Genomic DNA, 18,899 nt, shown 5'->3' on the forward strand with positions numbered 1-18,899 from the left:
ACTGTCTACACTGTGTCAGACAGTAAACTTTGCTGGCAGTACAAATGGTCATTTAACCTGCCATGGTTCTTGTCCTTATGGAGCTCACAGTTTAGTGAGGGAGACAGATATTAATTAGCACATTAACTACAACTATGAATGTGATGAGCACTATAATGATGATGATATAAATGGTAGGCTGAAAATAATCAGAATGTAATTTGTGTATGTGTTTGTATGTTCTAAAGTATATGTGTCGGCTGGTTTCCACACTCCTTTTAATGTATTCTCAGGAATAATCTTCCTCTGCCCCAAAGTAAACATCTTAGCCGCTGGTATCTAATCTTTTATGTAATAGACAGTACTACAGACATTTTGTGTTGCTAACACAGCCTCAAATTAGAAATTAGAATGTCTAGTCCAAGATTTTAATCAAAGCTCTAAAGTTAACAAATCAAATCTCCTTGTCCTTTTTAGTGGAGGCATTAAGAGATGGAACATGATCGGCCATTGTTACGTTTTTCCACCTCTCACTTCTTCCCCTTCCTCCAGGGTCAAAGGAGAGGGAGGAAGGGATGGTAAGAAATGGGAAGGTCATTCTTCTGCTGGTTCCTTCTTACCCTTGCTCTGTGTTCTCTGGTCGTGGCAGATTTTTAAAGCTGGTCCTTTCTCTTGGTGGCTTTTTCATAATTCCCTCTTGCTGGGGATTTCTCACAAGACCTGGGGAGACCCAATTTCTCTTTGGTTGGCTGCTGCTGACCCTCTTCTAGCATCTGTTTCTTTGGCTGGGGGACCTCTCACCCTTTGTTAGAATTTCTCTTAGGCAGGACTCAAAATAGTCCCAGGCCAGCTAAGTCTCCACCTATACGACTGACATCTGGCCCATGGAAAACGCTCGAGCACCTTTACCCTCTTAACCTTTGGGAACTTGGGCTAACCCCAGTGCAGCCACTCCTGTTCTGCTGCCACAGGCCGAGAGAGCTTTTCAGGAGGAGTAAGACGCTAGTTCACTGTCTTCCATATTGCAGAAAACACACACCAAGTTCTCCAGGTGGCACTCTTGAGGCCCTCTCTCATAAAGCTTGAGGTTAGAAGGTAGCTCACTCTACAAGTCTCCTGTGGGATACTGGAGACTCCAAGCATGGTAATGGATTTTGTCAAAGAAAACCTCCCCTAAATCCTCCCTTCTACTCTCTGACATTTTTTATATCTTTGTTCTGACTGAGGTTTCTGGAGTTGTGAAACTAGTTAGGACTCATCTCCTTTGTAAATCTGCATATAAGGGCCAGGCTTTGGGATTTCACTTCCATTATGCCAATTTAGTGTCTCCATACAAATTTCTATTTTCACATCCTCCTACTACAACCAAAAACAAAAACAAAAAGACCTGTTGCCATTGAGTCAATTCAGACTCATAATAATGATAACAACTACAGCAACAACAACAATGACAGCTCGTACTTGTCAAGTGCTAATCTCTGCCAGGCACCTTATTTAATCCCCATCAATAACTCTCTTAGGGTAGTACCATGGGTTGTGTAAATAGTTAACATGCTTGGCTGCTAACCAAAAAGGTTGGAGGTTTGAGTCCACCCAGAGGCATCTTGGAAGAAAGGCCTGGCAGTCTACTTCTAAAAAATCATCGACTTAAAACCCTATGTAGTACAGCTGTACTCTGACACACATGGGATCAGTCTCAGTCAGAATCAACTCAATGGCAACTGGTATTATTTATAAAGGATACTCTGACGATACCGAACTTTGCCTGTTAAGCTGCAGAAAAGTTCAAATTGCACAACACTGAGGGGCAGGCCTTGCGGATGGTGTTTCAGCTGGCGATTTTCCCTCCCTTAAGGGTATTTCTGTAGGTCCTGGAGTCAGGCCTCAGAGCAATTGCTTTCCTCCAAAAGGAGACAGTAACTCTGCCCAAGAAATGATCCCATTTCAGCAATTCCTGGGAGGCCATTGCTGAAATAGAGGCCATTCTTTATGATATAAAAATCTCACCCTCTTTCCCCCACCCTTAACATTTCTAATTTTGAGCCCCTCTGGTCCCTGTGGAGCCTTTAAAATGCTTCAAGTGCAAGCCCATTGCCAAAGCAAGCCTGTCTGACTAGGGAGGCAGCGCCCTGCACTGTTGCCGAATATTGAACAAACATCCGCGCAGCCTTGGCTCTCCCAGAAGCCCTTAGTCTGAGGCTTTGTTTTGTTTTCTGGATGAGGGCAAGTGGTGCCATCACCTCCTGCCGAAAAACCCTGGCTGCTTTCCCAACAAGGAGTTGTCACTTCAACTGAGGATTTTTTTTTTTTTTTTTTTTTGGTGGCAACAAAATAATACCCAGCAGGAATTTGGGAGGAGAAAAAAGAGAGTTCATTTGGCAGGTTCTCAAATGAATGGGTTGTAGTGTCATTGGAACTGAATTGGGCTTCAAACCAGGCATGATCCTATTTTGGAAGCATTGTTCAGAAGGATGGGAAATGTGAACAGAGGATAAGTCTCTTCAAAAATGTTCTTTATCCTTGGCCTGTTAAGGGCAGCCTGCTTTAACCTAACTCTCCCATTTCCTCAATGGTGAGGACCTATGTGAAAATATAGAGGAAGTCAGAGCAACTGGCAAATTGAGCAGCTATTCATCTGTTGACCTTTCTATTGAGAGAGCTAATTTTAATTTGAGAAGAGATGTGTCTTCATAACAAGCCATTGATGAATTCAGTCATCCTTGAAATTCACAAATCTTGGCTTTTAGAGTAATCAATTCTTTGGTAACACAGTATAATGATTAGGGTATATATGTGTAGTATACATTCAACACATGGTTATTGAAAATATTATTGAAAGACACATGGTTATTGAAAATATTATTGAAAGCTTATTGTGTTCCAGGCAGTATGTAAAGGCATGGTCATCAGCAAACTGCCACTGCCTTTGGCCTTCTGGAGCTTATAATCTTGAGACATTAACAGGTGGTGCAGAGAATAGGATGCTATGAGGATCTTTAATAGGAAGGTCTAATAAAAATTGGAGAGGCGCCCTGGTGGTGCAGTGGCTAAATCACTCAGCCGCTAACTGAAAGTTTGAGGGTTTGAGCCCACACCAGCACTCCTCGGTGAAAGATGTGGCAGTCTGCTTCCGTAAATATTTACATCCTCACCCTATGGGTCAGTTCTAATTGACTCAAAGGCGGTGGGTTTGGTTTGGTTTTAATGTAAATTGGTGACATGGGGATGGAGTTCAGGGGAGGCTTTCCTGAGAAATTGGCATTTGAAGTATGATCTGAAGGATGAATGGAAGTTAGCCAGGGGAAGGCAGGGGGTGGGGGTGAGATGAGGGGAAGATTCTGTGCAGAGGAAAGAGCATGTGCCAAGACTGAGAGAAAAACAAACGGGGTGCATTAGGTATGTAAAGGCCAATGAAGGTGAAAGTAAGAGAGCTAGAGGTGGTGAGATAAGGGATAGGCTGGAAAAGTCATAGGTCCTATGTGCCGTCTTAAGAATTTTTGGTCTTTCTCATAAGAACAGTTAAGTACGGTGGAAGAGTTTTAAGCAGGATAGGAGTATAGGGTTTGGCCTTTAAAAAGATGAATCTAGCCACAGGGTGGAGTTGGATCAGAGGCAATTAACTTTTGCAATTTTAATGCCTGCATAGGAATAATTAATGGAATGGGTAAAAAAAAAAAGAAAAAAAAAATTTTTTTTTTTTTTAATTAATGGAATGGGTACATAGGAATAATTAATGGAATGGGTAATGGTCTTTCTTCCTTGTTTTGACTCCCTACCAGATCATCACTTAGGCAGGACACAATCTTTAAGAGAGCAATCATTGTTAATGAATGTGTATGCAACTTAGATCCCTGTTTAGATGTCAGGCTCTTTGCCTGTTAGGAGTTGGGGTTGGGACAGGTGATCCCAAGGAGCCTCCAGCCCCTAAATTCAGCTGTGAATGCTATACTGCTGCTGAGGGCACTTTCCAGCCTGGGCTATGGGCTTTTAGCTAGTGAGGCACTTCCCGCCTCACCTAACCCGATTCCATTTGTTGGAATAAATCTGTGGGAGAAAGCAAAAGATTTTTTGGACAGAAGCAAACCGGCAAAGACGTACGGATTGTTTTGTGGCTAAATGGATAGATAAGCCTGATGGCTATCAATGTTTGTGTATTTTTTCTTTTTATTTTATCAATGGAATTTTTATACCCAGCACCAGGGTACATTCCTTCCCAATTAAGTGCATATGGGAAGGTGCTATGAGGGGCATGCCATCTGTGTTTTAAAATAGAGATGACAGCAGTTTAAGTGATGAATCGGTTATCAGAAGACTGGAGTCATGTGCTGATACGGCCACTAACTCACTGGATGACCTTAGAAAGTCTTTGAGATACATTCTCTCCTTACTTAAATTGAGAGAGTTGTACAAGATCAGCATTTTCAAAAGTGTATTCTTTCAGTTGTTTTTTAAAACTGTGCTATGGAGAAAAAGTGCTGTACTCTATTTTTCTCCTTGAAGATTCACAATCCAAGGGTATTAGTGGTCTATTTGATTCTAAAGTTTTTACTTTAACCCATCCACCTTACTCCTATATAGTCCTTCTGTGTGATCGTGTGGGGGTCCTTTCTCTTAACTTTAGTTTTCCCATCTAGATATGAGGCTAAAATAGAGGTTGGCAGCCTTTTTTTTTTTTTTGTAAAGGGCCAGATAATAAATAGTTTAGGCTTTGAGGGCCATGTATCTCTGTTGTAACTACTTAAATTGTAGAAATAGACAATACATGAATGAATGGGTGTGGATGTGTTCCAGTATAAGTTTCTTTACAAAAACAGACATTGGGCTGGATTTGGCCTGTGGTCCATAGCTTTCTGACCCCTGGGCTAGGATGTGGGCTAACTGATCTCTAATGTCCTCGAAACTCTGACTTCCCCCTGACCTTCTACCCCAAATGGCTGTTCTCTCCCAGGTTTAAAGTCACCCTTCTCCAAAACTATCCTCTGGCCTCCATTTCCAAAATTTGTCATCATCTTCTTCTGACATGTCTGTATATACGGCTGTCTCCCCAGCTGCTGAGATGCCTTCTTCACAGCCTTGTTTTGTTTATCTTAGTAACTACCCTTCTTTAAAAGATTGGTTAGCTGGAATTCACCTTGTCTTCCTCCTCCAGAGCCTTTGATCTGGTACTAATAAGCATTTGCTGACAGCCAGACAGAAAAGGTGGAGCCCAGATCCCAGGCCCCAGGGCCCAGAGAGTAATGAATGAAGCCTGCGTTTATTTGTATTTCTAATTGGCAAGCCCATTTCCAGATCAGCCGCGTGTCACTGCAAGCCGACAGCAAGGGCAGGAGACAGCCCTACTTTCTCTCCCAGGGCTCCGTGCCCAGGTCCCTTGCTTCCATTGACACAGGAACTTGCCTTGACTTCACCAGGCTTGTAAGCAGCTGCCATCTGGACCAAGCCCTGCCCCTTAGAACAGGATCACGCTGTTTTGCCTCTCAGATTGTGTATTGCCCAATCTTGAGGACACCATTGACATAGTCTCTTCTGTAAACAGAACTTTCTGGGTTGTACAGATCACCTTGCTTCTTCAAACTTTTTGATATAGCCGCAGGAGCCTTCCTCCTGATGAAACCTTATATAGAAGGCCAACAAAACTGATAAAAATAAAACTGCTTTATTTGAAGCCAAGTTGTGGGTTTAGAGTTCTGCTTGCTTGGTTTCCTCCTTGCCCTACAGAAGCAGATGAGATGCTTCTGGGATCCCTGAAGTTCCTCAGAAGAATCTGGGAGCCTCTAGACTGGATCATGAACGCAGTTCAAATCATTAAGAGTTCTATAATCTTCCTCTTTGAGTCTCAAGTACATCCCTAGCACCACGTTAGGCACTGAAGGGGGAACAGGAGTGGGAGACATGGTCCCTGGTCCCCAAGAGCTGATAATAGGGTTGTGGAGATCAGCAGAAAACTGGAAAGGAAGGGTGACAAGATGGGGTGTCATGAGTAGAAATACTTACTCTGAGACGAGGCATTGAGGCAGCCAGGAAAGACTTCCTGAAGAGTGTGACATCAGGATGGGGCAGTGATGGATAGGAAAGATTTGGAGAAGCCAGGGAGGGGACGGACATTACAGGCAGAAGGACTAGGGTGAGCAAAGGCAAATAGGTGGGAAATACTAGTTGTATTATTCAAGAAAGGAAGGCACAATATTACAAAATGGAGCAAGTCATGGATCAGATCTCAGGGGGCAACTGAAGAGCAGCAAACCAAATTTGAACAAGACAGCAGGTGAGCAGGAAAAGGAAGGGGAAATAGCTTATTGCACATCTACTCTTTTTCAGACAGTTCCGCTTCCTTCTTCACATTCACCATCCATAGCAAACCTATTTGTTTGGTATTATTAACCCCATTTTACAGAATTAATCACTAGAGGCTCCTGGATATTAAGAGACTTTCCCAAGATTACAAAGCTATTATGAAGCAGACCTGAAATTTTAACAGCAAGTGGTTTGACTCCAAATTTGTTTCCCCATTTAATGGAAAATATAGTACCTGAGCAAGTTTTTAAACATGAGATTTGGGTAAGCTGACAGTAGACAGAAAGGAATTTCTAGTTGTGTCTGTGAGGAGGGGACAAATTCTTGAATAGTTACATCTTGCAAGGCCCTTGGAGAATCTAGTCCAACCCACTCACTTTAAACATGGAGGAAGTGAAGCCCAGAGAAGGCAAGAGAATATTTAATGTGAGTGGTAGAACAAGACATCGTTTTGGCCTCTGAACTTTTAGGTCAGTACTCTTTACAAGACATGAAAAGCAAATGACTTTATCACCTTTTCTCCCTTCCTACAGGAATAACAGCTCCTTAGCATATGCTCTTGGCCTTGAATTTACCTCTCCTGCCTCCTGTTTCTTACCTTTCCAGAAACTACAGAGCTGGGCAGCAAGAAGGAACTGAAGTCCATGCCCTTCATCACTTACCTCTCCGGTCTGCTGACAGCCCAGATGCTATCAGATGACCAGCTCATCTCAGGGGTGGAGATCCGCTGCGAGGAGAAAGGCCGGTGTCCATCCACCTGCCACCTCTGCCGCCGGCCTGGCAAGGAGCAGCTGAGCCCTACACCGGTGCTGCTGGAAATCAACCGTGTGGTACCTCTTTATACCCTTATCCAAGACAATGGCACCAAGGAGGTGAGCTCCGCTGGCCCAGACACTAAGTCAAACCTGAGTAATGACCTACAGAGTATATATAGCATGATTCTCTTCCCCCAAACCTTTTAAGCTAATACACACACACACACACACAAAAAAAATACACTAACTTTTAAGAATAAATACAGATACAGTGTTGCTGTTGGGTGCCCTTGAGTCAATTCTGACTCATAACAACCCCATGTGACAGAGCAGAACTGAACCATTGAGTTTTATTGGCAATACTTTTTATGGAAGCAGATCGCTAAGTCTTTCTCCCTCAGAGCCACTGAGTGGGTTCAAGCCACCAACCTTTTGGTTAGTATCTGAGCACTTAACCATGGCACCACCCGGACTGTAAAAAGGAAAACAGAAAATGACAAATATAGGATTCAAAGTAGGGGAGGCAGGGTAGTGGCACAAGGGAGCGTACGTGAGATGTACATAGTCAAGTTCTTCGCTAGTGTTTTGTATGGTGTACTTGTAAGAGTTTATTAAACTATTAAAACTAGCTAACTGAATGAATGAATGATGGAAGTCTAACCATGCATGGCCCAACAGTGAGCTTGAGTCGTGAACTAAGCATTGTAGATAATCTAGTTCCGTCCACCAGAGGTCTCCACACTAACAATAATTATATATATAATACATGTACATATATAAAATACATAATTCATAGACATATATACACATACAGACACACACACGCACGCACGCACGCGCGCACGCACACACATATATATCTCAGAAACCCTGGTGGCATAGTGGTTAAGAGCTACGGCTACCAACCAAAAGGTTGACAGTTTGAATCCACCTGGGCACTCCTTGGAAACCCTATGGAGCAGTTCTGCCTTGTTCTATAGGGTCGCTATGAGTCAGAATTGACTTGATGGCAATGGATTTTTTGGTTTTGGAGATACATATATATATATGTATACACACACACACATACACACACACTTCTGGCTTCAGGGTGAGAATGGATTGTAGATTGTGGAAGTTAAAGAGTGGAAGCAGGAAGATCAGCTAGGAGACTGCTGTAGCATGTTGGATAGCTGTGTAGGTGTGGACTCTCCATGCCTTGGTGAGTGAAAACATGAATGTCCCCATTCACTGGCTATGTGAACTTACCCCAACGGCTGCTGCTCTGGTCCTTAGTCTTCTCATCTGTAATGTGTGGGATACTAGCTACCTCCCAGGGCTTTTCCTAGATGTGTCCTTAGCTCTTGTGACAGCAGGAGGAGTGCTGCTTCCTTTCCTCTTTGTCTAGGAGCCAGATTTTCCCAGATATGAATTCTATACCAGATGCCCTCAGCTTGATCTAAGTATTTGATTCTTTTGAAATCCACTGGGGTCTTTCTCAGGCTGCTAAATCGTGTGTTCCCAGAGAATTCCAAGGGTGTGAAAGCGACCACTAGATGTCACTGTTCTCCTTATAGGAGACCTGGCATACTGGAAGCACTAGTCATTCATTCATTAATTCAAGAAGTATTTTTAAGCACTTACTATATGCCAAGTACTGTGTTATGTGCTGGGAAGTTGAGTATGACAAACGGATGTGGTCATTATCTTTATGGAGATTTACAGACTTGTGGAGAAGACAGATATTCATGAGATAACCACACAAAGAAGTAAATACACCCTGCAAAGTCCCAGGGAGAAGCCTGGGCTCGTAGGTCAAATATATATAACAGGCTTTGTGGGGCCAAAGGAGGCTTCCCTGAAGAGGTGACATTTAGGCTGAGTCCTTTGGGCACAGGTACATGACGTGAATGTGGAGGACTGGTGTGAAGAAGGGGGGACATAAGAGCATTCCCGGTGGAAGGCCCAGCTCCTGCAAAGGCCTGAAGAAGGAGCAAATGTGGCCCATTTAAGGAACTGAATGCAAATCAGTGAGGCTGGTGCATAGAATTATGGGGAATTCCATGTGAAACATGCTGGAGAGGCAAGCAGGGCCAGACCAGGCAGAGCTGTGGGGGCTGTGGTGAGATGTTTGGCCCTGGAGCAGAAGGGAGCCATGGAGGGGTTAGGACAGACAGCCATACTCCTCTTCTCTTAGTTTCTCCCTGCAAATAAATTTTGGAGCTGGCCAAGCATCCAGTTTCCTCTCCTTGTCCTCAGACTCCAATGACAGGCCGGTTAAGAGTTTCACATCAGCCAGGGGTGGAGACCTGGTAGCACAGTGGTTAAGAGATGGGCCGCTAACCAAAAGGTCAGCAGTTCAAATCCACCATCCACTCTTTGGAAACCCTATGGGGGCAGTTCTACCGTGTCCTGTAGGGTCGCTATGAGCTGGAATCGACTCAGTGGCAATGGGCTTTTAAAGGGGACTGTGGTGTATTGGACATTTCCAAGGGAGTCGGGTTGTGGGCCCACTGAAAATGTGGAAATGATCCTAGAGGAAGGGAATATGACCACCCAGAGAGGTGACGTGGGGAGAAAGCAGCCGCTTCTACTTTCTCTATCATTTGTGCCTTCTACCTCAGCCTGAAACCCTTTCCTCCCCCCTTCTCCCAGTGCCATCTCCATCTCTCTGTCATTCTGTGCAGCTAGAGGCAGAGGCCATGTAGATAAAACACAAAGAGCCTTGCAGCGCAGAGGGGCCTGAGCTCTGACTCATAGTGCGTCCTTGGGCAAGTTCTTTTCCTTTTCTGGGTCTCTCTTTTTCTACCTGTAAAACAGATAGGCTGAGTAAGTGTCTGAGCTCCCTTCCATAAACCTTTTTATACATGGAGGCAATAGTGCAGGCTCTGTGTTGTAACACGCTTGGGTAGGAAACCTAACTCAATCCCTTATTCACTGTTGAATGACCTTTGTAAACCTCAGTTTCCACATCTGTAAAATGTGGTCTCATGATCCCTACATCATGGGGCTCAAAGGAGATAATGAATGCAGAAGCAGAGTGCCTGGCACATAGCATAGGATGAACAAATGCCTCTGTGATGATATTAAAAATGAAGTTTGCCTGTAATTGTTCCTTCCTTGGTACCTCCTCTTCTAGGTAGTATTGATAACTTTGATGATGCCAAAAGCACTCTAGAAATTATATTTTAGAGTAGGGTACACATTTTATATGGGAGAAATCAATGATTAACTTAAAAGGGCAGGTCAACAATGGAGGGATTTGAGGAGCATTTCCTCACTTTAAACATTGCTGGGACTCATACTCTGTGGGCCAGAGATATGGGAGATGGAGTAACATATGGATAAAAGGATTCCCTTCTCCTACAGATCTTCCAATTCAGAGTAGAACCATTCTTCCATGTGAGAACCCTTGATTCTTCAAGTTATTTGAGGAACTCAGTCAACTGTCAGTCCCACTTCACGTCATGATCAGTGAGTCTCAGAGAAGGGGGCTATGACTTACCTGAGTTTTGTGGAACAGCCTGGTCTCAAATTCTGAACCAGGGCCAGGGTGTACACTAGATAGCTTTGGGGACTGTTGGATACTGTGTCCTTGGGTGGTTGGGGGTCTCCTTGGGTTCATCCCAGTGAATGCACAGGAAAAGGTTCTGCCTTCTGCCTCAGCTGGAAAGAACCCTCAATTATAGTTTGCGCTGTGGTTTTGCATAAGCAAAGCAGGAAAAAATTATTTAAAATGGAGACTTTGATTCCTGTGTAAATCTTCTGCTTCCACCTGTTAAATGACCCTTAAACACTCCAAAACCACAGAGCTTGGTTCAACACAACTGGTGCTTAATGTACTTGACTTTGTATAGTTTTTAATTTAGCTTGTGAGTGAAGAAAAGGCTTCAAGTGGGAGAAACAGAATTTTGTCATGGTGGAGAGCCAGAGAGAAATGGATTTGAATTTTACTTATTGGTAAAGTAGGCATTATAGTATCTATCCCTATCGATTTTGGGTTGGGGAGTTTTCTCTGGGAGAACCAGAGAACAGGGACACCTGGAATCTGAGCTAGGCTCCATCCACCTTGATTGTTATATGGCATTGAACACGATGCTTCTACTATTTAGGTCTGTCTTTTTTTTTTTTTTTTTTACCTGTATAATAAGAAATATGGACTATGCTTCATCGAAGCCCCCCTTTGGCTCTGAAATAGAGTCGGAACTAAATTCTACTCTGGATATAAGGGAAATATTTTGAGGTTGGAAGAGGCATTCTGTGGCCTATAATTTAATTCCCATCAAAAGACCATCCTGGTTTTACTCCTTAAATTTAGTATTGAGAAGAGAAAGATATACATCTCTTGCACACCATCCCAATGACAAGAGATTTATGAGCACAGAATGATATTAAAATCACATCCCACTTATTTCACAAATCAACCTATTTGTTTTACAGATAGTAAAACTAAGGCCTAGAGATGAGGGGTGACTTGCTCTATGTCACACAGCCAAGTCTGAATTTGAAGTAGTCAGAGGTGACTTCTGACCTGTGTAACCCTCAGAAATGTCTTTCATCTCCCCAAGATTCAGTTTCCTTGTCTGTGAAATGGGTGGTGGTGATTTTCCTTACAGGGCTCTTAAATAGGAAAATGAGGAGACTATTTGCACTAGTATTTTGAAAACTATAAAATACCCCATGCATGTGGATGATCCTTTCCTGGGTCCTTTTCTGGTCCTGACTTCTAATCTGGCGAGCTCCTTTTGTTTCATGCTGTTGTCGGAAGAGCCATGTATAATTCTGTTCTTGTTGTGGTTGCCTGACCTTCCAGCAGATTCTCTCACCCTGCCAGACAGACTTGTTTTCTCCATTTCCACTTCTTGGCTCAAACTGGGAAGAGACTTCCAAATGACTATTATTCAAAAAAATAATTAACATCCAAGCCCCCTACCTACTATTACTACCACTACCACCATCACCACCACTATTACTATCACTGTTACCACCACCACCGTCACTATTACCAGCACCATTATTGTCATCAATATACCACCACTGCCACTACCACCACCACTACCGTCAACACTACCACTGCCACCCTACCCCAGTGAAACCCAGTGCTGCTACCCTAATCACCATTAAAGCACCATCACTACCATAACCTTGAATTGGGTGCTTAATATATGCCAGACACTATGCTTAGGAAATGTAATACAGAGGGGACTAAGACATGGATTGTGTCTTCAAGGAGTTCAGAGTCTGGTGGATGAGGCAGAAACCACATAAGCAACTGTAATCACTTTCATATGCTACATTAATACAAGATTTATTTTGAATAACATAATAGACATTCCAACAGTGTTAGACGAGTAAGAGAAAGAAATTCTGAGAGGAGGAATCTGGAAAAGATTCTTGGGGCAGGGAAGGCGGATAGGGTCAGATAGCGCAACAGCTTGAAGCAAGCCATCAATGATGAAGATGTATGCTATTTGCCAAAAATGGTCCTTTATCTCATTTAATCATCCAACAACTTATGAGGGAGTACTATTACCATGGAGCCCTGGTGGCACAGTGGTTAAGCATTTGGCAGCTAACCAAAAGGTCAGCAGTTCGAATCCACCAGCCGCTCCTCGGAAACCCTATGGGGCAGTTCTACTCTGTCCTGTAGGGTCACTGTGAGTTGGAATCGACTTGATGGCAATGGGTTTTGGTTTTACGTGTCTTAATATATGTTCACTCACTCTATGGCTTTACAACCCATTTGAAGTAGGCACTATTATGCTCGTTTTGCAAATAAAAATAGCCTGAGGCTTTAGAGAGGTTAAATAATTTACCTAAGATCATCTAAAGTAAATCCCCTAAGTAAATTGTCAGATCTGATTTCAAACCCAGGATATATGTTTCCAAAGCTTTCAGGCTTGAAAGATTTGGAAGAGATAAAGCTGGGAAAGTGATACACAGAAGACTGAGTCGTGGGTGACTTTGAACGGTGAGTTGAGGGATTTGGATACCGTGTGAGCAATAGGGAGCCCTTCAAAGAACCAAGGAAGAGACAGAACTAGATGTGAGTTTCAGACTGATAATTACAGCAACAAAGAGTAAAATGCAGGGACTAGGGCTGGTTTTATGGCAAAAGTTATTATTTTGGGGTTCATGGATCCTTGACTTTAGAGGGTGTTTGGATCTCTATTCCCAGAAAGTTTATGTAGAATTATACATTACTTGTAATTATTTTTCCTGGGAAGCAGATCCATGGTATCTTAGGCTGGATTCTCTAGAGGAGCAAAACCTGTGAAGCATATATAAATATGTAGAGAGATTTATTTCAAGAAAATGGCTCACATAATTGTGGAGGCTGGCAAGTACCAAATATGTGGGTCAGGTGGCAGGCTGGAGGCTTCTCCTGACTTACATGGTTGCGGGCACTTACTGAGCTGCAGGAGCTGCCAAATCCAAAACCTGAAAATCAGGTGGCAAGCTGGAGACTTCTCCTGACTCACGTGGTTGCAAGGGGCTCACAGGGTTGCAGGAGCTGGAGAGTCCCAAATCCACAGGTCAGGTGGCAGGCTGCTGGCTCATGTCCCAAGAACCAGAGGTCAGAGGATGACAAGACAGAAGCAGTATCAAGAAGGAGCTTTGCTAGGACATCCATATGTACTAGATACAGGCCACACCTTCAAGGAAACTCCCCTGGCTGTTCACATCGGATCACAAAATGGAGGATGATTACGTAATATTTGTGAAACTACTGAGAATCATGGTCTAGCCAAGTTGACACTTAACCTTAACCATCACATACGGCGTTTCCAAATTTTTGAAGTGTTCCTGACACAAATGTTGTAGAGCACTAAAATAAGAGAATTAATTAGGAGTCTGCTGCAGAAGTCTATGCATGAGTTGACTGAGGAAAGTGGGGATTCAATTAAAATAATTTTTAAAAATATCCACCAAGGCCCTCCTATGGGAAATACATCAAGGGGCAAAACGGGCATATATCCTCACCCCCTAGACATTTAATTTCTACTAGGATGCGTGTGGGTGGGGGAGACATAAAATAAATCATCAGCATAGTAAATAATATAGTGTATTAGAAGGTGGTGAAAAAAAAAGCAGAGAAGAGTAAGGGACATCAGGAGTGCCTAGCAGAGAGTGGAGATCTGGGTCTCAGAGTGCCTCAAAGCGGTGCAAATAGTAAATGCATTCAGCTGCAAACTGAAAGATTGAAGGTTGGAGTTCACCCAGGGGCCCTCGGAAGAAAGGCCTGGCAATCTTTCTGAAAAGTCAGCCATTGAAAACCCTATGGAGCACAATTCTACTCTGACACACATGGAGTCACCATGAGTTGGAGTTGGCTCAACAGCAACTGGTTTAGGACAGGAGAAGTATTTGTTAACAAAGCAGATTCCTGGCCTCCCACTCAGACCTACTGATTCTGTGTCTCTGGGGGGCGGGGCCGGGATCTTTATTTTCACAAGCTCTCCAAAGGAGTCTAATACCCACTGAGCTTGAGAACCATTACCCCAAACCATCCATCCTTTCTCATTTTTAAATCCTTTCAGGGAATTACTTGCTTTGGGATTAAGAAAGTCAAGTACTTCTTAAAATCTAGCTTAAATCTTCTTTGCTATTATGGGCCACTTCCTCTACCTCTCAGTGCATTCTGAGAAGGAGGTGAAGTGGCCAGGAACCAGACTCTCAGGCAATAGGGAAGATCAAAGAAAAAGAAAGAAAATAATCCACATATTACACAGCACACTCGTGGTCAATTACAAAAGAGGGACTTAATGCTTGGCTTGCCTACTTGCAAAACTGAAAAACGTAGCTACTTTATGGGACCAGAAGACTCTACCAGATTGAATAAGACATAGAAGACCTACAATCTTAGAAAATGCAAACATTTTTTCATGTCAGAGAGGAAAGCATTGTTTTCATGGGACATTGAATTCAGTTATTGAATGCAATAGAAAAGGGAACAGCTGAATGTCTCCCCCTGTGCTTTTAACAATAACAACCACTCAGTGAGCACTCAAATTGTGCCAGGAACTTAGCTAAAGTACTTTACATGCTCAGCTCACTGAACCCTCTCGTCAGCCTCGTGCGGTGAGTACTGATATCCCTAATTTCCAGATGTGACACCTGAGGCATGGAGAAGTAAAGTCACTTGCCCCAAGGTCTTACAAATAGGAACTGATGGAGTCAGGATTTGAACCCAGGTCTGTTGTCTCCAAAACCTGAGCTTTTTCTCACTTTGCTATGCTCTCTCTCTACTAACCACTTGCCTTTAACTTTTTAAATAAAGCGTAATAAATGGAAATCCAATGTATAGTAAAGATACTATCACTGCATTCTATTGATTCCTCTAACTGCTGTCTCTTTATTCCTTTATTTGATGGCCAAAATTCTTTTAAAAAGTAGACTATATCTACTGGCTACACTCCTTCAGCTCTCATTTATTCCATGTCCTTACAATCCAGGATTGGCTCTTAGCATCCAATGGAAATACAATGGTTTCTCCTTATTTGTAACCCTTGCAGACTTTTCCACTACATTTGCTGAGAATGACCTTGCTTTTATTCCTGACAGTGTTTCTATCTCAGTTCTTGTAACCCAGACACCCTTGATATGTTTTTTTTTTTTCCTCCTTCTGTCTGCATCTCTCCCTCCCTCCCCCGCAGTGTATTTTCTTTCATAATTATTTCTCACATGTGTTTGCTTTACCCAGCCTGGTCCAAGTCACCGTGCATAGGATATTGCAGTAGCTTCCTAACTGGCTAACAGTGACCTTTCCACTTTCACTCCATTCTCTTCCCTATAGTCAGAGTGATATTTTTCTACCAGAACTTGCTCATGTCACTTTCTGGGTTAAAACCCTTTACTAGCTTCTAATTGTTCTTAGGATGAAGACCAAGGTCCTTACCATGGTCTACAAGGGATTACATGGACTGGATCCTTCCAACTTCTTAGGACTCATCTAGAACCCCTACAGCCCTCACTTTGTGCACTCCAGTCTCAGTGATCTTCTTCCAGTTTCTGGAGAACACCACGCTTTGTCCTGACAAATAGCCTTTGCACATGCTGTTCCCTCTCCTTGGAATGTCTTTCATCTACAACCCCTTCCTTCTTTTCCAGAGTTTACTGCTACTCGTCCATTTGATTGTTGAGACTCCTCAATTTGATCAGATCTCTCTGCTTAATTATTTTCTTTGAGTCTTTTCATCTTTCTTTCATAGCAGTCATCTTAGTTTCTAATTGCACTTTTTGTGTGCATTTGTGTGATTGTTTGATTAATGCCTCTGTCTTCCATTAGGATGCAAAATCCATAAGACTAGAGACTGGACTAACTTTTGCATGGCATTGTGCCAACAGCTTCTATAGTAAGGTGCCTTGCACAGAGTAGAGATTTAATAAATATATTTTGATATAAAATAAATGAATGAATGAGTGAAAAAAAGGTCACCAACTTACACTGGTATTCTTACCAGGTGCTTTCACATACACTGGCTCTCTTAATCCTCTCAATGGGCCTGTGAAGGTAGTAATGTTTATCTTGATTTTATAGATAAAGAAACTGAGGCTCGCAGACTGGATGTACCAACCCCTGAGGTCCCACAGGGCTAGCAAATATCAGAACCAGGGCTGGAATCTCTTTTCCAGCTGTCCAACATCCACTCATTCATCACACCACCATCATTTATCTGACAATGTCGTGCAAAGACTGCCCCAGCCAAGGCGGTGTTGGGCTTCCAGGAACAGGGCAAGCTATGGACCTCATCCCTGTTGGAGCTCAGCCCTGTTCACAGGGGGCTCTTCTTGGGTCATTAGGCAACTTCAGTCAGCAGTGATGCTAAAGGGCCCAGAGAGAATTCACAAACAATCCAACTCTCTCTCCTTCTATTTCTCTCTAATCTAAGAAAGAAAAATAGTCATTCCAGATGTGTCTTCCAATTTATCAGGCATATGCAGTTGAAAGCAGCATGACCTTGTACCATTGCACAGCTGCTTAGTTTGTACAGTGCCTTCTCTGGTCAGCAGAGTCACGTTATTCCTAGTCTCCTTGAGCAAAAGGGTTCCAGGCTATAAAGTCAAGTCCTGGTGAGGGGTAGGGGGAGGGGGGGAGGGAGTTGGTAAAGGGGAATGAAGAATGTGGCTTGTCCTTTGGCCATGTGTTTCTTGTCCTTTTTAGCTTCCTCTCCAAATCATCTCATTTTTAGGAAGTGCTGTTAAGTCTGTGGGTCTGCTACTATCCATACCAAAACCAATTTAGTATAGAGGAGTATAACATACATGAAGCTAGAAAGAATAGCATAATGAACCTCCATGTACCTATCACCTTCTAGTTTCAACAATGATCAACACTTGCCAAGCATTTGTCCTATAGCCAGTACATGTAGAGCCAAGATTTAAACGCAGGTTTTTCTGAGTCCATGTGGTCTCAACAGGTAAAGTATAGAGCCTCCCTCATCATTGACTCTTTCTTCTACACTTTGACATGGTCAACCCTGCTCTGTCATCAAGTACTCTTTCTTGAATTCTGAGTCTTTTTTTTTTTTTTTTTTCCTTTCACTATCGTTTTCTTCACGGTAGAATTTCTTGCTGCTTTCACAACTCTTAGTCACTTCTCATCCTCTTGAAATCTATGTTCTGTCCCCATCATCTAACTGAATTTCTTGTCTCAGAACTCAACAAAGGCTTTCTATTAGCTCAATTCAAGAACCTCTTTTCAGCAGTATTTTAAAAGAGCAAATTCTGTCTATCTCAAAATCTCAAAAGATCTTGGACTTGGATCCTTCAACTTTAGCTTGTTCCAACCCCAACGTGTTCTATAAATTATTGATTTCCTTAAAAAAAAGAAAAGAAAGAAATCAGAGGGAACACCAGGAAAGGAAAGCATGGTAGCTGCTTGAGGGTGGAGATGGGCAGATTAACCAGTAAGAAAGGTACATGCGGGCTTACATTAAGCAAGACACCATGGACATACTTTCGTTTCCTTACTGATCTGTAGTGAACAACTTCACATGGGCTGAACAGATGAAATTTTTCACTACACATATGTACAAGGAAGCCCATGTGTAGTTTGCTTATTGGGTCATCCTGCCCTGGAGGAGGGTACATGCTAGTGAGGCTCTGCCCATCCCTCCACTCTTCTTCTTCCCTGCGTGTTGTTTCTCAAGTGTGTAGGTTCTTCTTTTGAATGGAGCTGGAGGAAATATAGGTGTGGATATAAATATAGATTTATTTACTTATTTTTATATTCAGAAGGTAATTAGCTACATTTAAGATAGTCTTATCAGTAAGATTTTAGTGTTTTTTTTTTTTTTTTTTTTTTTTTTTTAGTGAGATGTCAGAGAGAGAGAATTCATTCCACAGGCAACTTCACCTACCTGAGTTCCACATTTTTATCTGTAAGATGCGGTTAATAGAAGAAACTACTTGATAGGGTGGTTCCAAATATTATTTGAGATGATCGCTATAAAGAAAAGACAGTACAAGAATCAGAAAAACCAACATTTAAGTTCCCATTTTGCCACGTACTTTGGACACATTAATTACTCAGAATCCCAAGGGAGATGATAAGAGTATTTAACACATAGAGCTGTTGCTCGGTTAAATAAGATTATGCATGTAGATAATCTTATCAAGATTATCTTAACCAAGAGGCAGCTATTTGGACAGAAAAAGGGTATACTGCATGGTTTAAAGTCAAATAATCTGAGAAGCTGGACTATATGAAGAAGAACGGGGCATCAGGATTGGAAGAAGACTCATTAACAACCTGCATTATGCAGATGACACAACCCTGCTTGCTGAAAGTGAAAAGGTCTTGAAACACTTACTCATGAAGATCAAAGACCACAGCCTTCGGTATAGATTACACCTCAACATAAAGAAAACAAAAATCCTCACAATTGA

At 42.5% G+C, this 18,899-nt stretch overlaps 1 protein-coding gene across 3 annotated transcripts in view; it reads left to right on the forward strand.

Moving 5' to 3' along the window:
* Positions 1–18,899, forward strand: part of ASTN2 (astrotactin 2) — a 1,052,667-nt gene that overhangs the window by 778,659 nt on the left and 255,109 nt on the right. For all 3 annotated transcript variants that reach the window (XM_064291547.1, XM_064291548.1, XM_064291551.1), the window contains one exon: positions 6,880–7,145. In XM_064291547.1, coding sequence (XP_064147617.1) covers positions 6,880–7,145 — 266 coding nt within the window. The remainder of the gene's footprint in view (positions 1–6,879; positions 7,146–18,899) is intronic.

Source organism: Loxodonta africana, chromosome 9 (assembly GCF_030014295.1).
Source record: "Loxodonta africana isolate mLoxAfr1 chromosome 9, mLoxAfr1.hap2, whole genome shotgun sequence".
Lineage (NCBI taxonomy): Eukaryota > Metazoa > Chordata > Mammalia > Proboscidea > Elephantidae > Loxodonta > Loxodonta africana.